Below are 26588 nucleotides of genomic sequence, written 5' to 3'. Positions count from 1 at the left end.
AATTATATTTCCATACGTGGATGTTCATATAATACTCTGGTTTCTCTTCAGATCGTATAAATCTTTCACCTTGTTTCTATAACCCTGTCCTTATAATTATTGCAAGATTACCTGCGTCTCATAAATTCAAACTTATTGGGGCGGCATACAAATCCAATCAATCAATCAATCCATCCATCCATCCATCCATACATACATACATACATACATACATACATACATACTGCTTCAGCGTGTACATTGCTTAAACTATCTAGAGCATGGTGGCGAAGAATTCTGAGAGCTGAAGTTCACCCAGCTTAAAACTGCTGGAGTTGGGAAATGCTGATCTACAGGGAAAATATTATTGCATATTAGTCCACCCTCCCTAAGATGAATGGGAACGTTGATATATGAAACATATGGTATTCTGCAGCATACTGGGGAGAAATGATAACTCCAAAGCAGCCTTTTCTGGAACTATCCAAATGTGTAAGAGAGAGAATATTGCAGTTCAGTGTGTACTCAGAAGTATCCTGGAACCATTACTATTTTTTATTTGTTTGTATCCTGCCTTTATTAGTTTTTACAAACAACCCAAGGTGATGAACATATGCAACATATCTTCCTCCTCCTATTATATTTTATAATACAGTGGTACCTCATGATACGAACCCCTCGTGATACGAACCCGGGGTTCAGAAATTTTTTGCCTCTTCTTACGAACTTTTTTCGGCTTATGAACCCACCGCAGATTGCAAAATGGCACTCCGCTGGGCAGCGGTGCCCGGCTGTCACCTTTTAAAACAGCCGGGGGGCTTCTCGGCATTCTCCTGAACCCGAACCCGAACTTTTCGGGTTCCGGAGGCCGCCAAGAACCGCTCGGCTGTTTCAGAAGGTTACAGCTGGGCGCCGCCGCTCGGCAGAGCGCCGTTTTTGCGATCGGCGGCAGCGTTTTCGGCCGATCTGGAGGCTAGAAAGAAGGTGGGGAATCCCAATAGGGAATTCCATAGGCGGAGCGGATTAATCACAGATTAATTGCTTTTACATTGTTTCCTATGGGAAACAATGTTTCGTCTTATGAACGTTTTGTCTTACGAACCTACTTCCAGAACCAATTACGTTTGTAAGACGAGATATTATTGTATTTTATATTGGAAGCTGCTGAAATGTTAAAAATAACTAATAGATTTATTCTCCGTCCCTTTTCTGACATAGATTATCCTATTAAGATAATAGGATGAGATAATAGGATGACAGATGAGAGCATGTGCACGCCTGTCTGGACTACAACCTGGAAGAGAGTTGCCCAGGGCATATGCATGTGCCTGAAAATGAATTTCTGATTTCCAGTGTGCTGGGAGATAGTCTTCTGGTTACTGATGCACATGCACCGTGACGATCAGCTGACCTTCATGAGTGCGAGACTGCCAGAAACAGGAAGAGGTGATTTTCCATTTTCCTGCAAGACCATGCAGCTGATTGTGACATGAGTGCCAGTAACCAGAAGACTAGCTATCCATCACGCGTTGTGTGCGTTATAAACCAGAAGTTCATATTTGGGCACGTGCCTGCACCCTGGGGAGCTAATCATCATGCGTACAAGCGTGCCAGAAACACAAAAGAGGAAGGGGCGATGCTGTGCATGCCAGGCAACATGGCTCTACCTGCCACTTAAGGCACATGTGCCATAGGTTCACCTTCATGGCTCTATTGTAGCAGATGGTGAAGATAGCCAGATTTCATATCAATTTGGGGGGCCTCTATTTACCATTGTGTGTTTAGCATCCTTAATTTAAGAAGAAAAAAAATGAAAACCTTGTCTTGGTTCAATTCTTAGGCACTATTCATATGAATATTAGTCCATTTGCTTTGGGACCTTTTTTATAAAAGAAAAGATAATTTAAAAAACAACTGATAATGAAAAATAATTCAATTATTTAAAAATCTCTACTTACTAAATAATTTTCCATTAATCTAGCAAAGTGATTTTCAACCTTTTTTGAGCTGTGGCACATTTTTTACATATACAAAATCATGGGGCACATTGAGCCGGGGGGGGGGAGTGGGGGGGCTAAAAAAAGTTTGGACAAAAAAATTATCTCTCTCTCTTCCTCCCTTTCGCTCTATTTCTCTCCCTCTTTCTCTCTCTTCCTTCCTCCCCCTCTCTGTCCATCCCTCTTTCTTTCTCTCTTCCTTCCTTCCTCTCTCTTTTGCTCTCTTTCTATCTCTCCCTCCTTCCCTGCCTCTCTTTCTCTCTCTTGCTTTCTTTCTCTCTCTTTCTCTCTTGCTTTCTTTCTCTCTCTCTCTTGCTTTCTCTCTTTCTCTCTCTCTTGCTTTCTTTCTCTCTCTCTTTCTTTCTCTCTTTCTTTCTTTCTCTCTCTCTCGTGCTTTCTCTCTCTCTTGCTTTCTATCTCTCTCTCTTGCTTTCTTTCTCTCTCGCTTTCTTTCTCTCTCTCTTGCTTTCTTTCTCTCTCTCTTGCTTTCTTTCTCTCTCTGTCTTGCTTTCTTTCTCTCTCTCTCTCTCTTGCTGAGCTTCGCGGCACACCTGACCATGTCTCGCGGCACACTAGTGTGCCACGGCACACTGGTTGAAAAACACTGATCTAGCATACATTTCGATTCTGGATGTATCTAGTGCAGGGTGGAATTTGATATTGCAAGAGTTCATTTTTTTTTCCTTGAAAAAGGGACAATTAATTTTTTTTGCAAATTGAAAAATTTGCGGTCTTTTCATGCTCATTTACAGCTAATCCTAGACTTATGACTATAATTGATTCCAAAATCATGTTATTAAATGAGACAGTGCCTTTACCCCATTTTACGACCTTTCTTACCACAGCTGCTAAGTGAATCTCTACAGTTGTTAAGTTAGTAGCATGGTTCTTAAGTGAATCTGGCTTCCCCATCGACTGTGCTTGTCAAACAGTGATCACATGACCCCTAAAAGTATCATAAATATGAGTCAATTGCCAAGTGTCTCAATATTGATAATGTGACCATGGGGATCCTGCAATGGTTGAAAGTGTGAAAAAATGTCAGTAGTCACTTTTTTCAGTGACGATATAACTTCTGTGGTCACTGTTGTAAGTCGAGGACTACCTGCATTAAACTACCAATATGCAGCTTTTCATTTAATTACTACTCATAGCAGTTGAAAGAGATAGAAAATGTTCAGTTACAAAGATACTTGAATCTTTGGCTTAAGATTCAAGTATCATTGTCTTTTTTGTACGCACATTGTCTTTCAATTAGTACAGAGGTCCCCAACCGCCGGTCCGCGGACCGGCACCGGGCCGTTGGGGGTTTTCAGCCGGTCCGCGGCGCCAGGGCCCCCTCGGCCTTTCCGCACCACCAGCGGCGCTCCCCCCGCCAGCCAGCCAAGCCCCACGCCCACCGGAACCGGCTCCTCGCTCTCCCCCACCACCCGCCGCGTTTGCAGGAGGTGGGGAGGGTCGGGCGGCCCGCCAAGGCCAGGAGGGATGCCGCTGCCCCCCCCCTCCCTCTCTCCGCCCGCCGCTGCGCCTCCTTGACGCCGAGAGGAAATGCCGGCAAAGGCTTTTCTCAGCGGAGGTCTTCAATGTCGGGGGCGCACAGGCGGTTGCACGCGCTCCCTATCTCCCTGCTAGCCCACTCGGAGTATTCAAAATAAGAAAAACCTTTGCCGGCGAAGGCTTTTCTTATTTTGAATATTCCGAGTGGGCTAGCAGGGAGATAGGGAGCGCGTGCAACCGCCTGTGCGCCCCCGACATTGAATATCACCTTCGCCGGCCCCACCTCTCCTGCAAACCCCCTTGCTGAGAGCCCGGGGCGAAAGTGCTCTCGCAAAGGTGAGGCGGGCAGGGCGTGCGCGCGTCACCGCTGAGAAGAACGGAGAACGAGAGTGAGTGATAGCAACAGACAGCAAGATAGAGAGAAAGTGAGAAAGAGAGAGTGAGAGAAAGGGGGGGAGAAAGAGATAGCAAGAGAGAGAACAAGAGAGAGAAAGAGCGTGAGAAAGAAAACAAGAAAGAGTGAGAGAGAGAGAAAGCAAAAGAGACAGAAAGAAAACAAGAGAGAGAAAGTGAGAAGAAGAGAGAGAAAGAGGGGGAGGGAGAGAGAAGGAGAGGGAGAAAGAGAGAGGGAGAGGGGGGAGAGATAGCAAGAGAGGGAGAGAGAGAAAGAGAGAGGGAAAGGGGGGGAGAGATAGCAAGAGAGGGAGAGAGAGAAAGAGAGAGGGAAAGGGGAGAGAGGGGGGAGAGAAAGAGAGAGGGAGAGAGGAGATAAAGGAAGAGGAGAGAAAGGAAGAGAAAGAAAGAAAGAGGGATAGAAAGAGAGAGAGAGTGAGATGCTCAGTGAGCCTTTCTTTGAAGTTGCCTTTCTTTCTTTCTTTCTTTCTTTCTTTCTCTTTCTTGCTTTCTTTCTTGCTCTTTTTCTTTCTCTCTTTTACCTTCCCTTCCTCTATTTCTTCTTTTCTTTCTCCTTCCTACCTTCTTCCCTTACTCTCCCCTTTCATAAGTTTCCTTGCTTCCTTCCTCTGTTCCTGTCCCTTCCCCCCTTCCTTCCTTCTTTCTTTCTTTCTTTCCTTCCTTTCCTCCCTCCATTTCTTGCTTTCCTTTTCCTCCCTCCCTTCTTTCCTCCCTCATTCCCTTCTTTCACTCCTTCCTCTCTTACTCTCCCCTTTCACACCTTTCCTTGCTTCCTTTGCACCCTTCTTCTGTTCCTGTCCCTTCCCTCTTTCCTTCCTTCCTTCCCACCCTCCGTCCATTCATTCACCCATTCCTCTCTTGATCGCCCCTTTTATGGCGCCGCTGACAGCTAGCTCCCCCCCCCCCACCGGGCCATGGAAAACTGGTCTAGCTTAAAGCCGGTCCCTGGTGCAAAAAAGGTTGGGGACCTCTGAATTAGTATGTTTCTGCCCTAAATCTTACCTTATCTCTCTGATTATCTAAATCCTTTGAATGAACGAACATTTGAAGAAGAAGAAAACCCATGTGAATCTGGTATTTTCTTTCTATCATCCTCAGAGCTCTGTTGGCAGGAGGTGGTTTTTCCACATGGACGTATCGGCAAGGATATGATGTCAGTATTCCAGTTTATAGTCCCCTATCTGCAGAAGTACAACTGATAAATAAAGGACAAGGGTAAGCTAATATGTTAATTGTACTTTTGCTAAGAAATTCACCCAGCCAGGTCAGAATTTGGTAACTTCTCTTAATATTGATACTACTACATTCATTTAGAACTGGAGAGCTGAAATATTTAATATTCACTGCTCAAAAAAATAAAGGGAACTCTTAAAGTACACATCCTAGATCTGAATGAATGAAATATTCTCATTGAATACTTTGTTCTGTACAAAGTTGAATGTGCTGACAACATGTAAAATTTATTGTTAATCAGTATTGCTTCCTAAGTGGACAGTTTGATTTCACAGAAGTTTGATTTACTTGAAGTTAGATTCTGTTGTTAAAGTAAACAACATTAGTATATTTGAATATTATGTCATAATGACTGATTGTGTAAACTCTGAATTCTCTACCCTCCTTTATTTTGAAAGTAGGAACACTATTTGTCCTTCATTCATTTTCCATTAGTTGTCCAGGATAATATATGTATAACAATTTGACCGGTTCATTTACTTATTGCAATTTACTAACAAGGTTAAAATTAAAAAAGGGATAACACAAGGATGCCCCCTCTTACCATTTTTGTTTATTTTAAAAGTAGAAAAATTATTAATCAAAATAAGAGAAGATACTAAAGGTTTAAAACTGAGGAATGAAGAATATAAATTGCAAGCCTTTGCCGATGATTTAGTTTTTATATTAGAAGAACCCTTGGAATTTGGAACAAATTTTGATTAGAAAAATTGGAGAGTATGGCAAAGTAGCAGGTCTGAAAATAAATAAAAACAAAATACGATAATTACCAAAAATATGACCAAGAATCAAGAATTAGAGCTAGAACAAATAACAAATATGCAAATAGTCAAAATAGTAAAATATTTAGGAATCTGGGTCACAGCAAAATATTCATCGATTAAAGAAAACAATTACTGTACAACAAATTAATGATAACTATCAAAAAGGATCTCGAGGAATGGAGCAATTTACAGATTTCATTAATGAGACGAGTTATGGCTATCAAAATGAATATATTACTATTCTGCTGGGCTCTCTGGTATGAGCCTCCCGAAAATTCAAGGGTACAAATTTCAGACACACACACGCACGTTTGAAAATTCAAAACAATGTTCTTTATCACAAAATTCAAAAGAAACAAAGCACACTTTTTGTATTGTAAAGAGCACTCCTGTCAAAACAACCTTTGTGTATTCTTCAGTCTCCGCAGATACTTTCTCCTCTCCTCCCAAATTGCTCTTCATCCTGAATACCGTTCAGAATTGGAGGCTCTTCAAGCCGAGAATACAGAATCTGTGCTAATCTTGGACAAGTGTACCAACCTTTCAGAGGGAATTCCATTTATTCGAAAACGTTGCCATAAGAACATGATGTTTGATTACCCTCAGGTCCTTCAGGTAATACTGCATTTTTCTCCTATTGCTTCTTGTTGGTTACAAGAGAGTATGATTTATTTTTTAAAAATATGAGGGCTTCTGTAGATAAATATCTGAAGCATTAGATTTATCATACAGACTTTTTCTAATTATATATAATGAGTTTGGTACATTGCTACCCTTCTAGGAATGTAAAGATTTTATGGGTGAGCAGATGTTTTTGAGACCTAATTAAGGAGTCTGGCAGAATATGGACAGGATCCTTCCAACTTAGCCTTTCTATCCTTTTTTAATATTCTTCTGAGGGATTCCTGCTATCTTCTGGAGCAGAATTTTGAGAGAAAAGGAAAGATTACTGAAATCTCAACTTTTCCCAACTCCAAAAAACCCCAGTCAATTGTTTTAAGTCAGATCCTGAACTTTCATGAAACCCACCCCCCCCCCTGCTGTTCATGACTCATTCACTGAGTCAGGTGAGTCAAGTAGAACACAAACCCCCTCCCCGAAAGGTCTGGATCTGAGTAAAGTAATTGAGTGTTCGTTTTTTTACTTTCAGCTTAGTTTTTGACCCAGTGACTGCTTGGGATTTACCATTGCCTTCTTCCTAGGGTTGAGAGAAGTGATTGGCCTAAGGTTATCACATTGGTTTTATTCATGGAGTGAGACTAGAAAGGATACTCTCCTGGTTTATAGCCTGATTCTTAACCTCTATGCCAAACTGCCTTTCTTAGGTTTTCAACATTGCAGCTATAGACAATGTTCCCTCTAATTTTTTTTCGGTGTGGGCGGAAAAGTATAGTGTCTGAGCGACAGTCCCTTTGGGACTGGGCGGCATAGAAAAATAAATAAATAAATAAATAAGAAAATTCCCTTCTTTTTTTATTAAAAGAAATTAATAATAAAACAAAACCAAAATCTATTACTATTATTATCTTCTCTTTTTCCATCCCTGTCTCCTCCCCCCCTTGTGTGTGTGTGTGTGAACTCTTGAACCATTTCCAATTAGAGGTGAGCTATTGGAAATGGTTCAAGAGTTCACACACACACACACACACACACAAACACACACACACACACACACACGGCTGGGGTTTTTTTTCTCTGTTATTATTTGGGTGCTTTTTACCATATGCTTTAAATCAAGAGTCATTTCTCTCTCTTTCTCTCTCCCCCTCTTTCTCTCTCTCTCTCTCTTTCTCTCTCTCTCTTGCTTTCTTTCTCTCTCACTCTTTCTATCTCTCTTGCTTTCTTTCTCTTCTCTCTCTTGCTATCTCTCTCTCCCCCCCTTTCATCTCTCTCTCTCTTTCTCTCTTGTTTTCTTTCTCTCTCTATTGCTTTCTTTCTCTTCTCTCTCTTGCTATCTCTCTCCCCCCCTTTCTCTCTTTCTCTCAGCAGCGGCATTGGGCAGTAGCCGTGGGGCGGCGGCAGGGTGATCAGCTGTGAGGCGGAGCTCCGGAACGGAGGCACCGATGGCGAGGGGGCTGCGAGAGCACTTTCTCCAAGTGCTTCGGGAACGCCTGCCCTGCCTCTACTGCAGCCCCCTTGCTGGAAGTCTGGGATGAAAGCGCTCCCAGTGAAGGGGCTGCGAGAGGGGCGGGGCGGGCATTCCCGAAGCCCGTGGAGAAAGCCCTCTCTCGCAGCCCCCTGGCTGGCAGCGCTTTTGTCTCGCAGCCGCCACCGCTGCGGGAGAAGTCGCGCGCCAAGGCAGGAGGCGGTGGAGGAGGAGAGGGGGTGGATCGGGCGGGCTGGGGTCAGGGCCAAGAAGCCAGGGGCGCGTTTGGCCGGAGGCACCGTGGGGAGGCTGTGGCGGCTGTGGCTCCCTTTCCTCCTACTGCCGCACCTCCCCGCCCCCGCCCCACCCCTCACGGGCTGGCAGGGGAATGGGGAGCGTGCGCCCATGGAAAAGGGTGCGTGGGGGGTATTTGGGGGCGCGCGCACGCACGCAGCTTACAGGCAACAGTGACTATAGGCCTCTTATGAATCTTTTAAAATGCAGTATGTTTAATACAGGAAACTTTGGTGTTCATGTTTGCCTCATAGGTATGGGGGTTCTTTCTTCCCTGGTGTGATAGCAGCATCTGAGAGACAAATGGTGTCACTTGAAGAGACTGAAATAATTCTGGAAAAGGATGTTTGGGGTATTAGTATAGAATTTCAAAGTTGTAGTTAACATTTATCATAATTAATATGAAGAAGGAAAACCCTGTACGTATTTGATACATATAATCATGAAATCTAGTTTCCTAAATCTTCATAAGATTGTGAATGAGGCAGGCATTAGTTTTAGTTTAAAAAGATAATAGAAAGACAATTGTGATTATTTTGTGGGTCTTTTTCCACAGGAAGCCACATTCTGTATTGTTCTGCGGGGAGCACGTTTAGGACAAGCTGTTTTGAGTGATGTTCTTCAGGCTGGTTGCATCCCTGTTGTCATAGCAGATTCTTATGTTCTTCCTTTCTCTGAAGTTTTGGACTGGAAGAGGTACATAAAAACATTTATCTCTTTGTTGCTGTTGTTATCACTATGTGGCTTATTTGGAGACTGGATGATGTTGAGAAATATATAGTATTTAAAAATATAGATTGAATCCATTTCCAAGTTATACTGGTACAAGAATATTCAGCTGTAGTGAGTTGAGCATTTGAGCAGTCAGGCAATTGTTGATAAAGTTGCAGGCTTCATTTAGACCACAGATTGCTCAACCCACTACAGCATAACCAACACATGGTATGAAAAGGAATACATTACCATGCATTAAAAAAGAATCACAGAAACAGCCAACAGACTATTACAATCAAATGACATCACTGTAAAACACAAACCAACTAAAAACCTCCAAAAGATTTTAAGTAAACCAAAAGATCAAGTAGCTCAAGAACAAAAAGCAGGAGTCATCTACAACATACAGTGTAAGGACTATAACATGTCCTAAATATGTAGATATTCAGAAGATTAGCAGAGGAATCCATTAACACCAACCAGCACTCAGAAGATTGGATGAAAACTTAATAATCTTACAACATGTGGAGAGAGTCAACTATAGTTTTAGCTGGGAAACTAAGCATCCTAGATCAAGCTAAATCCAAAAATGCTAGGGATTTCCTGGAAGTTCATTTTTTTTCTGAAAATGTGATGTTAAACAGAAGAAATCATCAATAGTATAATAGAAAAAAGGAAGTTACATATTTGGATTCCTCCATTATAACATCCAGATACTGAAAACTAGTTTTCATCAAAACTAGTCAAGCAAAGAAAAAGTTGTATTCTAGCTTTCTCCTCTGTTAACCAGGTACAAAAGCATTATGGGTGTGCATGAAATAGAAAATGATTTGGCATCCAAAACACATTCTGTACCAGAAGTTCTGCCAAACTTCTGGAACAACTATAGTTCAGCAGCAGCAAAATCCAAAGTACTGTATGAGTTTCAGCCAGTATGAAATTTATAAAGATGATATGTGCCAGCCTTGCTCTGCTCACTCCATAAAATAACAATAATGATTTTATGATGTGTACATCCCATCCCTCCCTTATCACCTCCTCTAAGCAATGCTCAATGTGTTCCTCCTCTTTCCAGTGACTTCATATTCTTTTCTCACCTTAACCGCTATTGCTACTGATGTCTTTGGCTTTTACCTGCTCCTATCAAAATTACTTCTCTTCAAAATAATAATGGCTCTGCTGGTGTCTGGAACAAACAGTCTAGCTTAGTTCCATATTCAGATTAAACATGAACGTTTTCGTTCAGACACAACTCCCCTATTCCCCTGAAATAGCTGTCCCATTTAAAGAATAGTCTGTAGAGATTCTCAATCATCCAGGTCATGGTTGTCCCAGAGGTGCTTTTTCAGGAGGCAACTGGATTTTCTTACTTTTTCTTTGAATGTGTTTAACTTCTGACCCAAGAAGCTTCTTTAGCTTTTATAGGATGAGGTGTGGAAGTAGGCATGGTGTGGGAGTAGGAATGGATTTCCAGAGAAAAAATAAATTGCAGACTACAGGAATCAGGAGCACTCCTCAAGTGACCCTGAGGACACAGATTGAAACACCTCCAAGTGCTTTGACAAACCTCAAAAACAGTGGTTCTCAAGCTTTCTCCAAGTCTTCAGAGAGTGGTGGCATACAAGTCTAATAAATTATTATTATTATTATTATTATTATTATTATTATTATTATTATTATTGTTATTTATTGTTATTAGTTGTTATTGCTATTACAGTGGTCCCTCGACTTGCGCGTTCTCGATTAGCGCGAAACGCTGCAACGCGGTTTTTCAAAAAATATTATTTAAAAAATAAAATATTAAAATATTATTTTAAAAAAAAAATATTAAAAAATAATTTTTTTTTTATTCTGTTCCCTGAATGGAGACCGCCGGCCGCTCAATCGGGCCGGCAGGGAACAGAATGGAGCCTTCCGCGGCGGGGCTGGTAAGGGGGGGAGCCGAGGGGGGAGCCGAGCCCAGCCCCGTGGCATTCGCTTTCCTCCCGCCGGCAGCCGACTGATCGTGGGCTCCTTCGCAACCTCGGAGAGCTTCCTGGTTTTCGTGAGCTTTCATGCCCCGGAAGCTCTCCGAGGTTGCGAAGGAGCCCACAATCAGTCTCGGCTGCGGGTGGGAGGAAGGCGAATCCCCCGTGGGCTCAGTTACATTTTCCGCTGCCAGCCAGGCCATGCTGGCGGCAGCGGAACAATCGCTGGGTGGAAGGCGTGCTCGGCTCTGCCGCTCCAGCCGCTTTCGGCCGAGCCTCCCCGGCCAAGCAGCCAGGGAAGTCGAGCCAGGCGTGGCGGCGGCAGCGCTGCTTCTCCGGTCGCCCGGTCCTCTCCTGCCTCCTGCGCCGATGTTCCCCGCTGCGACGGAAGGCAGTCGCTTGGCTAGGGAGGCTCGGCCGAAAGCAGCTGGAGCGGCAGAGCCGAGCACGCCTTCCACCCAGGGAGTCCTGCCCTTTCATCCCCGCCGACCACAGGGGCGAGGGGTGGGGATGAAGGGGCAGGACTTCCCGGGCGGAAGGCGTGCTCGGCTCTGCCGCTCCAGCCGCTTTCGGCCGAGCCTCCCTAGCCAAGCGACTGCCTTCCGTCGCAGCGGGGAACATCGGCGCAGGAGGCAGGAGAGGACCGGGCGACCGGAGAAGCAGCGCTGCCGCCGCCACGCCTGGCTCGACTTCCCTGGCTGCTCGGCCGAAAGGGGCTGGAGCGGCAGAGCCGAGCATGCCTTCCGCCCGGGAAGTCCTGCCCCTTCATCCCCACCCCTCGCCCCTGTGGCCGGCTCATCCAGGGGGGCGTGTGTGGACTGGCAAGCGGCAAGACCAAGGGAAGGTTCCTTCAGCCGCCCAACACCTGATCCGCTCCGCAGCGCGGCAGCAGCGAGGAGCCGAAGATGGGGTTTCCCCTTTGCCTTTACCCCATCTTCGGCTCCTCGCTGCTTCCGCGCTGCGGAGCAGATCAGCTGTTGGGCGGCTGAAGGAATCTTCCCTTGGTCTTCCCCGCCGCCCACACGCAAACTCCACCATCTGCGCATGTGCGGCCATGAAAAAAATGGCGCACATGCGCAGATGGTGGTTTTACTTCCGCATCCAATATAACGCGGAAATCGGTTAGCGCGGGAGGTCTTGGAACGTAACCCCCGCGCTAACCGAGAGATCACTGTATTATTATTATTATTATTATCATCATCATCATTTCTAATGCAGCAACTCTTTAATACAGTTCCTCATGTTGTGGTGATCCACAATCATAAGTCTCGCACCAATTCTTCCAACAGAGCTTTTAGCTGATTGGCAGGAAGGTCACCCCCGCTGTAAATGCCTGATTGGTTGGATTGTAAAAATATGTTCCAAGGTGCAAGAATAGAAGCTTTAGTTCCTAACACTATGGGAAATTTGTCTTTTCCCATGGTCTTAGGCAACCCCTGTGAAATGGCCGTTCCCACCCTTAGGTTGAGAACCACTGATATAGCCAATCATAGTTATTTGTGTATTTATTATAGTTATTTGTGAAAAAGGATGCAAATGCCCAGCTGTCTGCAAGGAATATAAATCCTTCCATTCCTCACTATCCTGTCAGAGCTGAAGAAGCTTCTTGGATGAGAAGCGAAACATCTTCAAAGAAAAAACAAGAACGTCCAGTTGCCTCCTGAAAAAGCACCTTTGGGATATTCATAGAATTATTATTATTATTATTATTATTATTATTATTATTATTATTATTATTTAGATTTGTATGCCGCCCCTCTCCGTAGACTCACACATCCATAGAAAACACTAATGTTGAGGGAACCGTGACAGAATATGTGCTTTACTATCATAAATATTGTCAAACCTCTCTAATTTTCTAAATTTGATGTTCTGTCACCATGAGGATTATATTTATGCACTTTTGAAAACTGCTTTGTGCTTATTGAGGCAAGCTTCGCTATTGATACATTGCATTTTCAAGCATAGATAAAATTATTTCGTATTTCAACAATTGTATGTTAAAAAGATACTAGGAAATACAGTGGTACCTCTACTTAAGTACTTAATTTGTTCCGTGACCAGGTTCTTAAGCAGAAAATTTCTTAAGTAGAAGCAATTTTTCCCATAAGAATCAATGTAAAATCAAATAATGTGTGCAAACCCATTAGGAAAGAAATAAAAGTTTGGAATTTGGGTGAGAGGAGGAAGAGGAAGAAGATCGTCACTGCCGAAGGAAGAAGGTGAGGTGAGGGGAATCAGAAAAATCCAAAACTTTAAGGCTTAAAAAAAAAAGAGGGACTCTGAGGCAGCGCCCAGAGAAAAGAAAACACTCCCTTCGCTCTGGGCTGCCAAAGCTTCCTTAAGCACCACCAAAAGGCTCCTCTGGCAGCCCAGAAAAGCCCAAGATGGCCAGGATTAAAGGGGGAATGGCAGGAAACTGCCCGGGCCTTCGTGTCGCTCTCAAATTTCCTGGGAAATTTTTCCGGACTCGGGTTCTTAAGTAGAAAATGGTTTTTAAGTAGAGGCAAGAAAATCTTGAACACCCGGTTCTTATCTAGAAAAGTTCTTAAGTAGAGGTACCATTGTATATCATCTTAATATTTAAAAAAAATCAATTTTTTAAAAACTTTTTTAACCTTTCCCCTTTTTTCATTTTTTTTTTTGGGTAGGCCTTCCTGTCTCTGGTTTTATCAGTTTAACTCTTTATAAAAAGTAACTTTCCCCATTTCTGTTAATTACTTAATTACATGGATCTTCTGTTAGACCTTGAATATCTTCCTTCAGTACTACCATTTCTGTGGAAAAAATTGATTCAGGTGATTTCAATAAATGAAAGAAGATAGATTTTGGTAATTCTCCCCCACCCATTTCAAAGTTGAAACTCAAAGCTCTTTTTGTTTTTGCTGCAACTCTACTGAATCCTGCTATAAATCAGTGTTTCTCAAGCAACTTTAAGATGGCATGGGGAATTCTGGAAGTTGAATGAATTTCGCCTAACTTAAAGTTGCTCGCTTGAGAAACACTGCTATAAATGAAAGGGACTCTTTCATTCATAAAAGACCATGTCTAGATCTTGAGCATTCTTAATTCCTCTGACATTAAGTAAGACTTTGGGATGGCTTAGATTTTCAAAGTATTTCCTCATTCCCCCCCTATGGCTTCATTTAGAGCTTCTTTGGTGATACCCGAGGAGAAGATGCCTGAGCTATACAATATCCTACAGAGCATATCCCAGCGGCAGATTGAAGAGATGCAGAGACAGGTACAATTAATATTGATCAATTTGCAAAAATAGGGTAATCTAAATCATTGTTTTGCTGCGAATGTAATGCGTGCATATATGTTGGATAACTTTATATGGGGTAAATGTTAAAATGTTTCTAAATGTTAGCGGTTCCTTCATAGGAGGTGCACAGCAATTATAGGTACACTGAAATTACACAAACATAATATTCTATACTTCTTTTGTAAAATGAAATGAATGATATGAAATGGTAAATGAATTAGAATGAATAAAAAAGATATTTGATTTACTTGCTTATGGGAGTTCTGAATTATTTTCACATTTTTGTTAAAGGTAAGACTCTCAATTAATGTATCTACATGTTTATTTCATTTATTCATTACATGTATTTGCTGCCTTTCATCCAAGCATTGAAAATGGTATACATAGCCCTTTCTTCTCTAATTTTATTTTTGGCACATCTGTGCAAGTTACTCCACTTGTCCAGGTTAGAGAACAGTACAAAAAAATATTTCAACCTACGACAATATTATTTTTATTTTGATTATTGTTTAGCTTGATAATGATGGTGATATTTAATGGACTTTGTTTCTTTGTTTTGTACTGGCTTAGCTGTTTAAACTATGAGCAAAACATATTCGGGATACAGTTAGTGTTCAGATGATAGACTTCTAAAAATACCAGGGCTGTAGGTTAGTTGGAAAATGTAAAGCTTCCATATTATTGTCAAGAAAACTGCATGGATATACTCATTAAGTCATGATGAGTAAACTTTACTTTGAGACCTTGGTCATATTACTTCACTCTGTTCACCTCCTATAAATTATTATTATTATATTATTATCCTTTATTATCCTTTAAAAAAATAACTCAAGGGGACAATCATACATAATATTCCTCCCACTTATTTTCTTTAAAATAACAAACCCATTGGGGCAGTTGGGTTAAAAGTGACTAGCTCAAGATCATCCAGCTGACTTTTTAAAATTTATTTATTTATTTATTTATTTATTTATTTATTTATTTATTATTTATTTAGATTTGTATGCCGCCCCTCTCCGAAGACTCGGGGCGGCTCACAACAAGATATAACAAATCATAAATGCCTAAAGTGGAACTATAACTCCAAGTGTCTTGGTTTCTAGGCCAGGACCTTAACACTACACCAAACTTGCTCTTCATCACTCAATAATTATGGACTCCTCTGGGAAAGAATGATAGACACCTAAATAAACCTTGGTCTATATATTAAACAATTTGAATCTTGTCATGCTGAAGATTATTTTACTTTAGTGTTTCATGAAAACACAATACAGCTTCAGTACATTATTACTTGAAGGAAGAAAATACTATTCTTACTTTTTAGTAATTGACAATCGTTTCATAAGCGCAATTTGTCCATAAGTCAAACATGCTTAACCTGGGGACTGTGCTATCCAAATTCTGGGAGCAGTGAGATACCTGCTTCTCTTTTTATTTTCTATATTTATGCAGACATGTTCTTATGACAAATATTATTATCTATACCAATGTTTCTCAAATAGTGGAGCGGGCTCCCCTGGGGGGGGGCATGGAGCGATGTGGGGGTTGACCCTGGGGAACATTCTTTTTTTGCCTAAGGGAGTAGGGTTCTTTTGCACTTTTTTGCACAGAATAGGCGATATGAAGTGCATATAAGAAACCCTTAAGAGATACTATGGAAAAATATTTAACAGGGATGAAAAGAAGGAGAAAGATGGAGATAATGAGACAAACGTAAGTCTCCCGAAAGCTCAGATGAGGAAATATGAGGAAGCTTGGCTTCATTGTAACTATGTTGGGAGACAAGGAAAGACCAGTATGTTTACTACATTTGAAAATATTGTCAGCAGACAGCATGAAGCCAAATAAATTAAGGCATCAGTTAAACACATTATACCCAATCATGCTGATAAGCCTCTTGAGTTTTTTCAGTGAAAATGTGTCAAATACTGCAAACAATAATCCCAGTGGAGAATTTTGGGTGTGTGTGTGTGGGGTGTGGAAGCAGAATGTTTACTTCTTCCTAGGGGGTGCATAACAGAAAATAATTGAGAAACACTGATCTATACTAAGTGTTAAATGATAAAAGAGAAAGAGAACTCTTAAGTGAGTACTCATGTAAAAATGTATATAAAAGGAAAATTGGGTAAATAGTTGTGATAAAAATTCACCAAGTTCACAGGAGTCCCCTTCCTCTCAATATGTGCCTTCCCACATTCTTCTCTACAAAAACATATCCTGTTAATCAGAAAGTGAGGAATTTCTGATAGGCGAAAAGTCATTTTTGCAGGATTACAATTTTACAGAAGTTTTCAAAAGTTCAACTTGCTCTTACAATATAAAATGGTCATATGGAAAACATGGCTGCACTTATGCTATTGTGCTAACTTCTTACAAGAATAAAACCTCCTTTTCTCACAAGAACAAAAGCATTTAAATTTATAGATGGCTTCATCGTGCTTTTCATCCCTATCTAAGTGATTTACAATGCAGCATATTCCCCCAAACAATCTGGGTCCTCATTTTACCAAATTCGAAAAGATGGAAGGCCAAGTCAATCTTGAACCAGTCAGGATGGAACTTCTGGCAGTAGGCAAAGTTAGCCTGCAATACTGGAAAATTGCATTCTAACCGCTATACCACCAATAAATTATAAATGCATGTGATTCAGGAGAACTGATATTCAATGTTCAGAGATAAAAGTCTGTTGGAACTTTAAAACAAGATTGTTTCTTTTTAGAATGATAATCCAGCATTAGTTTTAAAACATGAACCTTCTGTTTTGGACTGTAGATCAGTTGAAAGCTCAAAATGTCTTTGGAAAAACAAAGCCTAGAACTTGTTTTAAAGAACTTTAATGAGGAATCAATCTATCAGTCCTATTCATTATAAAAATAAATGTGTCTAGGGAATGTAATCAAAGTTACAAGGAGGATATTGAACTATATGAAATTAAGCATAAATATCAGGAAAACCCATACTGTAATATGTGGGCCAAATTTATGAGGAGGTAACAGTTTTCCTACTCAAGTCAATTGACATGAGGCAGTCCTGGAAACTAATGTGGACTTGGATTATTTATGAGGTAATTAGATTACTTAAATCTGTGAGAGAGATTCCACTGAGGTTTTTGTTTTGCTATGATTTTTTGCCAATATGACAAATAGCCAGAAGAGGTCTCTGCTCTCTTTATTCATTATGATTTTTATAGCGTTTGCTGGACTCTCTATTTGGAGATAGGTTAGGTAAATGCTACAATTGTGCTAGAAGTGGTTAACTTCTGAGTACTATTGAAAATAGCAAAAAAGACTTGATCTTAATGTGATCAAATATCCATATTATTTAGCACTCTACCCTTTAATTATACTAATATATATCATAGATACCTTGCAAGAATAATGCATAGAACTGTAAATACATATCCTTAAATTTGTAATTATGTTTATAGATACTTCCCTTCCCTGTTTCTTTTCTTTTAGTCTATTGAGGATGCAACATCTGGCAAAAATGTAGGAATGAAATTAGAGCCACATCTGTCAGTGTTCTGAAATCACAGAATTGTAGAATTGGAAGGGCTCCAATGGTTCATCTAATCAACCCCCACCCTGTCAATTCCAACATAGACTATTCCAGACCTGTGTGAGTTCATTTTTGAGCACTCTTTATCATAATGAGATTCCTCACCTTCCACATGTAATTTGTTCTGCTGAACTCTTCTTTTAGTTTGAAACATTTGTTCAAAACTGTTAGGATTTGCCAATATAATCTCTTCATTTGTATACTCAAGAGCACTATTAATGGGTATAAAATTGCAAATGTTGATCTTTGACTCAATCTCTTGCTTTTTTTTTTTTTGCAGCATTCTAGGAGGGCAAATATTACGAATAATGTATTCAATTAAAATTTTAGTTCCATTTTACATTGCAGGATATATTTACTAGTTGAAGCTGCAAATAAGTGTATATTCTTAAAATCTTATTTATATATATATATAGGTTTAAATATTTAAAGATTAAATATTATCCTAAAAAATTAATGCTAATTAATTCTAGGTTTTCTTAAAATATCAGTGAGTTTTACATCATTTTCAGTAACTTAAATATAATATCTCTTTTACTTGTATTTTGGTATATAATGCTTAGTGTTTCATTATGTGGTATTTTAAAAATGATTTTTAATCAGATTAGTTATTTAGTCATTAAGGAATCTTATTTATTTTGCTTTTTTCTACATATGTGCTAATAATTTTCTTCTTCTGAAAAGGGTAAATTATTAACTTACCTGGAAATCACTGTATGGAGATTTTTCCTAAATTCTACAATAACTACCAATATTTGTATCTATGGATGTTCAAGGATTATTACTAATAGAAAACATAGATGATTGACCTCATGGTCCATCTAGTCTGCCCTTATACTATTTCCTGCATTTTATCTTAGGATGGTTATATGTTTATCCCAGGCATGTTTAAATTCAGTTACTGTGGATTTTCCAACCATGTCTGCTGGAAGTTTGTTCCAAGCATCTACTACTCTTTCAGTAAAATAATATTTTCTCATGTTGCTTCTGATCTTTCCCCCAACTAACTTCAGATTGTGCCCCCCTTGTTCTTGTGTTCACTTTCCTATTAAAAACACTTCCCTCCTGAAACTTATTTAACTTTTTAACATATTTAAATGTTTTGATCATGTCTCCCCTTTTCCTTCTGTCCTCCAGACTATACAGATTGAGTTCATTAAAACTTTCCCGATAAGTTTGATGCTTAAGACCTTCCATCATTCTTGTAGCCCATCTTTAGACCCATTTAATTTTGTCAAAATCTTTTTGAAAGTGAGGTCTCCAGAAACTGAACAGTATTCCAAATGTGGTCTCACCAGCGCTCTATGTAGTAGGATCACAATTTCCCCCTTCCTGGTTGTTATACCTCTAGCTATGCAGCCAAGCATTCTACTTGCTCTTCCTACTGCCTGACCGCACTGTTCACCCATTTTGAGATTGTCAGAAATCACTACACCATAATCCTTCTCTTCTGAAGTTTTTGCTACCACAGAACTGCCAATACAATACTCAGATTGAGGATTCCTTTTCCCCAAGTGCATTATTTTACATTTGGAAACATTAAACTGCAGTTTCCATTGCTTAGACGATTTATCTAGTAAAGCTAAATCATTTGCCATATTACAGATGCCTCCAGGAATATCAACCCTATTGCACACTTTAGAGTCATTGGCAAATAAGCAAACCTTCCCTACCAAACCTTCCCCTATGTCACTCACAAAGATATTAAAAAGAATAGAACCCAGAACAGACCCTTGTGGCACACCGCTTGTAACCAGTCTCTGCTCAGAATACTCACCATTAACAACAAGCCGCTGATGTCTACACTTCAGCCAGCTGCAAATCCACTGAACTATCCAGGGATTACAATCTTCAGTAACTTATCTATCAGCTCTTTATGTGGAACTGTATCAAAGGCTTTGCTGAAGTCCAGATAGGCAATATCTATGGCACCACCTTCATCCAACACCTTTCTGACATAGTCAAAGAAATCAATGAGATTAGTCTGACATGATTTGCCTTCAGTAAAGCCATGCTGATTTGGGTCCAATAAGTTATTGTTTTTTAGGTGCTGATCTATCCTCTTTTTGAGTAGAGTCTCCATCATTTTAACTACAACTGATGTCAAGCTAACAGGCTTTTAATTACCAGCTTCTTCTCTACTGCCCTTCTTGTGGATAGGCACAACACTGGCCATTCTCCAGTCCTCAGGAACATTTCCGGTTAACAGGGATTGGTTAAACAAGTCAGTCAGGAGAGTAGCAATGACAAATCTGAGTTCTTTAAGAATTCTGGGGTGGATGCCATCTGGACCCATTGCCTTATTTATCTTTAATCGTTCAAGTTCTTCTAAGACATCTAAGATCACTAGAGCTGAATCCCTACAGCTGGAAGCAATGCTATATGCATCTATAATATTATAGATTTTTAATCTACGGTAGTTCAAAACCTAAACTATCTGAGTCCTCGGAGAGGGCCGGCGTACAAGTCAAATTATACTCAAACTGTAGTATTAATTAAAAAAATTAAATCCCCATATCTTTCTTGTGTTAATAATATAAAATAGTGGGCTTATTGAAATTTGATTTTTAACAGACTTTAGATAAAATATCATTCCCTGTTAATTAACAAGAATCTATTAAATCAAAGCTGAATCTATTATTGAGTATTATTGAAAACAAATACTGTACTCCTTTTAAGTCAGTAACACAATTATGCAATTGGCTAAAATGACACAAATTATTTACATTAATATTTAACAGATTTTGGATTTAACTGATAATCCCTTCCCATAAATTCATTAAATGAAGGTTCTGCTGTAATTGAGTCTATTTTCATTTGGACTCCTGGTATTGTGGTATACACAATATACCAGGAGTCCAAATGAAAATATATCAATAAAACCAAAAGCATATCTTTGGGTACTTGTTAGAATATACACATTTCATTTAGTCTTATTTATTAATTTTATATTAAGACATCTGTTGAATCTTAGAAGTGACATAAAGTTATTTGATGTTTGTTAAGAAATACCTATTCAGAAAAATTATGTCCAGCATAGATATTGAATGGAAAAATAGTCTATGGATGCAGATGCTTAATTTGTGTGAAGATGTGTGAAAACATTTACCACCTGCTCAGCAGCTGTTCATTTTTTCTTTCTTTTTTCTGTCTCTTTTGCTATGTAACTAAATGATTTGTTAAAGATGGCCCTTGACACAGGTTAAAAACATAGTTGCTTTCTATCTAATATGAAGTGGATGAGGTGAAGATAAGAAAGGAAGTGTTATGGTTCTTTAGATTATTAATTGCAGATCCTTGCTGGATTCTGCTCTTTCCTTTCATACTTGTCTTAGAAGAGTTATACTTCCTTGCTGTTGTGGAAGCACCCATAATTAAACAAAAGAATAGGCTACAAAACTTTAGCGGCTGAGTTGAGACAATTCATAACTTAAACCTGATACGGTGGTACCTCTACTTAGGAACGCTTCCCCCCCTCCCACACACACCCGGAGACACTCTATAAGCCAAAAATGCCCTCCCAGAGCTACCAGGTCAGCTGAAAATCAGCTGGCTGGCACACATATGCACATTAGAGCTGAGTTAGGGTAGCAGCTCGCGTGCCAGCACATATGGTTCCATGTGCCACCTGTGGCACCCGTGCCATAGGTTCACCTCACTGGTCTAGGTTTTCCTGCTTAAGTAGGAAGTTGGATTAAAAGACATCCAAAGTCCCTTCCAACTCTATTATTCATTATTTTAGATTTTTCTAGTTCATTTACTGTAATGTAATATTTAACATTTTATCTATGACATTATGTTTATGGCTATTTGTGATTGGCTAAAAGCGGATCATTTCTTGCTTAGAACATAATTATTTGCACAAGTTTATGTAATTATTTTCAGTCCCTTGCTTCTGCTTTACTCCTCAATTTGTGCAAGAAGCAAAATAAAGTAGGAAGCCACAGCCAAGCATAGTTGCTTCCAGAGATTGCTTTGTTTTACTGCTTGGTTGAAGGAAAGCAAAAGACTACATGTACGGGCATGAAATTCATGCATATTATAACTTATTTATATTTTCATGTTCTGCTTTTTATGTATTTTATTGTATTTTTTTTATTGTTGCCGGGAAAAAGGAAGCAGGAATATTCAGTGTGTTCACTATCTTGAGCTATATATAAAAATGTGGATTAAAAATGTAATATCCTGCAACAATATCTTTAACACCATCAAACAAAACATTGGCCTATCACAGATTCTTTGATAGATGGATGAAAATGTATAATCCAGTGTAAATATCTGGTTGACCATACAACCAACCATAATGATAAGTATGTGACCAACCATAATAATAATAAGAATTTAAACAGTCAAACATGTAGCGTCATGGACTTATAATTCTTGATAAGAAAAAAAAAGCCTGGATTGTGAACATTATAATATTTGGAATTAACAGAAGAGAAAGAACTGGTAAAAATTAGAAAAACTCTAATAATATTATGATTCTGGCAAAAGAAAGCAAAGATAATACCAACACTAATAGGCACCTTGGATGCAATCCCAAAACAACAAGAGCACTACTTGAACACCTCCGGTATTGACAAAATCATCAGTCAATTGCAAAAGGCAGCTCTATTTGGAACAGTTTGCATCCTGAGATGATACACTTAAATACCATCAAACAACATCTGCCTATTCCAGTTCCTTGGGAAGAAGTTGATAAGTAAACAAAAATGCCAGATTCAGTCTAAATTTCTGACTGAGTGTAATGAATCATCATATTAATAAGAAATATCTGTCTGATTATACAATCAACTATAATAATTAATTTGAACAGACAATGAGCTTTATGGGAGAAATTCTAGTGAATCACTATACTTAGTACTTTAAGTTTTGAACACTGAAAGGCAGGAAAAGCCACTGTCTGCATAATTCTAATCCTTGTATATTCAAGCACATTTTAGCATCTAAATATTTTTTCTACAGCCTTCATGACTACTCTAATGAAGTGCTAGCCTGCAGCATATTTCTTGATTGCTAGTTGCTTTACCCTTGTTGGTTGGGGTAATAAGGCATAGGTATAAGCCATCCAACATTTCAGTATCTTCATAGTCAATTCTAAGGTTGATCTGTTTGTCACTAATTTGTTGTTCTTTATGTTCAATCTAATTTTTTTCATTGTGCTCCACTGTGCTTACAGACTCAGTTAGTCAGTTGTTCATGGTATTACTGTATGATTTTAGAAAGTTAAGGGTAACACATAACTGTACATCTCTTTCTGTTTGAAGTGTCATAAATTAAAACCTGTTTGATATTCTATTAGAAAATAGAATCTGTCATGGCCGAATTGTACTCAATAGTATGCAATGTGTGTTGATTGGTTTGTTTGAGTTGCAGGGTTTTTTTAAACGGGTTTATAGTTTTAGATATTTATATTTATTTTTGACTTCTTTTTATTGTATTTGTACCTTTTTAAGTTGCTGTAAACCGCCTTGAGTCCTTCAGGATTGGGCGGTATAAAGGTTGAATGAATGAATGAATGAATGAAACAATCAATCAACCAATCAATCAATAGTATCTAATAATCCACATACAGTGTAGTATTAGAATACATTAAAATGTATGTAGGTGCATATTTGTAATACAGTATTTGTATTGCAACCATGTAGAGTAACATAGTTTTAAACCAGTTGTTTGTGGCTATAAAATGCCTGAGAAAAGTCTGAAATTAGAAGTGATTTATTTGCACTGAGATACTGTATATTCTAATTTAAGCATCTTCTTGACTATTTGATGACTACTACATTCATTTTTTATAGTTCATACATTAAAACATATTGGTTCTATTATTAACATAATATCTAAGCTGTACTGTTATTGTTAAAAATGTTTGTTTTATATATTTTAAATGTGTCTGATAAACAAAAACCCTTTAATGAAGAAACAACATAAATCCCCAACAAAAATTATGGCAAAATGTTTTTGGATAGGTATATGAGTTTCTGCTGCTGAGGGAAAATGCATTCCATACTGTATTGGAACTAATCATTGCTGCTAAGATTGATGAACAGTATTTTCTCATGGGTGGAGTTGAGTTTTTTAGAAGCAAACTTTATTCAATGTGACCTCACTTTTGAGAGCAGCCAAAAAACACCTTGAAATCTATAAATCAGAGGTGAGAAGCTGTGGTATTTTGTGATTTGAAATATTTTGTGGTATTGGAATGTGAAAGGTGAAAGATTTTCTTTTCCTTTATCTCTGACTGCAGTGAGTCTTACAATTTCAGATTTTCAAATAGGCTAAACATTTAGCCATACAAATCTACCTGGAAATTTAATTACTAATCTACTTGATCTAAATCTACCCAATATCCCACCACTAATTCTGCAATCTGATTTGTGTTCAGGCTTAATCCATGCCTTTAAAAGAATACAAATATGGTGACCATGTGTGTTTGAAGAGTGTAAATGTCCTTCTCCTGCCCCCCATTCTCTCAAACAAAGCTGCTTCTTTTCGTTTTACAAAAACCAGAGGCTTCTTCTGGGTTTATCTAGCCCCAGCAGATTTGCTGCTTGGAAGAGGCAAGAGCCAATTGAATTTAAGAAAGTTAAAGCACACTGGCTGAACACATGAATATTTCAAGACCACCCCATGTTTGTTAAGAAGCTCTATAGCCAGTCTTATTTCTACAAAAGCCCCTTAGTAAGCATTCTTCTCCAACTTGCCTTCCCTTATGTTAAATCCACATGGAGCCTGAAACTAAACTCTCATTTATGCCTGAAGTAGTCCTATAAAGTTAAGCTTGGTGGTGATGATTATCCCATAATCATCGTTTAATCAGGGTCTCCGGAGAGGGGCGGCATACAAGTCTAATAAATAATAATAATAATAATAATAATAATAATAATAATAATTGTGATAGATAGATAGATAGATAGATAGATAGATAGATAGATAGATAGATAGATAGATAGAATTCTTTATTAGCCAAATGTAATTGGCCACACAAAGAATTTGTCTTTGGTTCATAAACCAGCTCCCCCCAGAGATCAGAATTGCCTCCACCCTCCTTGCCTTTCGTAAGCTCCTTAAAACCCACCTCTGTCGTCAGGCATGGGGGAATTGAGATATTCCTTTCCCCCCAGGCCTATACAATTTATGCATGGTATGTTTGGTTTTTTAATAAGGGTTTTTAGTTATTTTAAATATTAAATTTGTCATATGCTGTTTTATTATTGTTGTTAGCCACCCCGAATCTACGGAAAGGGATGACATACAAATCTAATAAATAAATAAATAAATAAAAAATAAAAAATAAATAAAAAATAATAATAATAAAAAATAAAAAAAAATAAAAAATAAAAAATAAAAAATAAAAAAATAAATAAGCTCTCAGTGTACAGAAAAGAAAAGATACATTCGTCAAAAAACATAACATACAACACAGATAGTCATAGGGTACAAATAAGCAATAAGGAAACAATATCAATAAAAATCGTAAGGATACAAGCAGCAAGTTATAAAAGATCAAGAAGGCAGGTATGTAAGAATACAAAATAAAATCTTAATACAATCTTTGCTTTTCTATTCTAATTATTTTTCCTTGTTAAAATAGCAATCTAGGAAAAGTACTTAGGAAAATGTGTAGTCCTACTTTATCAATATTAAATTTGGTCCCCTTTGTTTTTGGAGAGTTATCCTTCTGATGGATGGTTCTTACCGTATTTGTTGGAGTATAAGATGCAATACCAGGTATTCATCTGGCTAGCATCCTTAGTCTGGTCAGTTTCAGCACATTATTTTATACCCTGGTTAAGGGCTTTAAAAAAATTCTTCTGAGAGAGTAACAATAAAAGAGCTTGCAAGCCAGTAAGAGCTGGGAACATCATTAGCACCTAGAAAGAAACAGTCTGAGCAAGTAGAGCAATGGAAAAAACCCTGCAAAAGACTTAGGGCTTGGAAAACATTCTTCTTTGCAGAGAGTAACAGTGAAAGAGTTTGCAAGCGGGTAAGAGTTGGGGACATAATTAGCACCTGGTTAGGGCTGGAAAGAAATATTGGGAGCAAGTAAAGCAATGGAAAAAACCCTACAAAGACAGGGTTTGGAATACATTCTTGACAGAGAGTAACAATGAAAGAGCTTGCGAGCCGGTAAAAGCTGGAAACATTGTTAGCACCCGGTTAGAACTGGAAAGAAACATTTGGAGCAAATAGAGAATTAAAAAAATTATCAAAGACAGGGTTTGGAAAACATTCTTCACAGAGAGTAACAATGAAAGAGCTTACAAGTGGTAAGAGCTGGGAACATTGTTAGCGCCTGGTTAGGGCTGGAAATAAATTTATTCAGAGCAAGTTAGAGTAATGGAAAAAACCCTGCAAAGACTTAGGACTTGAAAAACATTTTTTGCAGAGAGAAACAATGAAAGAGCCTGCAAGGTAAGAGCTGGGAAGATTGTTAGCAGCTAGTTAGGATTGGGGGGAAAAGCTACATGCAGAGTATAAGACACACCCTAATTATCAGCCTCTTTTAGGGAAGAAAAAGGTGTGTCTTATACACTGAAAAATATGGTATTTCTTATCACACGTATTCTAAAAAGAAATAAAGATATTCTGTGGTTTAAGAGCTGTCCGTAGTTGTCCATTTTTATTTATATAATACTCTTAGTATATGTTCTGTTTTATAGATATAAGACAGGTGGACAACGTTTCTAGACAAGGAGCAGATTTTGGATTTTGAGAGCATGAACTGAATATAATAAGAAAATTTTTATTTATTTGTTTGCTATGGGATACTTCTCTGCTCACAAAGTAATCATATAGCAAGCGTGCTAGTCCCCC

At 38.9% G+C, this 26588-nt stretch overlaps 1 protein-coding gene across 1 annotated transcript in view; it reads left to right on the top strand.

Annotated features, from left to right (window-relative positions):
• Positions 1-26588, top strand: part of EXT2 (exostosin glycosyltransferase 2) — an 87337-nt gene that overhangs the window by 11983 nt on the left and 48766 nt on the right. The window contains exons 4-7 of the mRNA XM_070760638.1: positions 4986-5102; positions 6304-6499; positions 8821-8960; positions 14096-14189. Of these exons, the coding sequence (XP_070616739.1) occupies positions 4986-5102; positions 6304-6499; positions 8821-8960; positions 14096-14189 (547 nt within the window). The remainder of the gene's footprint in view (positions 1-4985; positions 5103-6303; positions 6500-8820; positions 8961-14095; positions 14190-26588) is intronic.

The sequence above is a fragment of the Erythrolamprus reginae genome, chromosome 1 (assembly GCF_031021105.1).
Source record: "Erythrolamprus reginae isolate rEryReg1 chromosome 1, rEryReg1.hap1, whole genome shotgun sequence".
NCBI lineage: Eukaryota > Metazoa > Chordata > Lepidosauria > Squamata > Dipsadidae > Erythrolamprus > Erythrolamprus reginae.
This window is presented reverse-complemented; position numbering and strand designations above follow the sequence as displayed.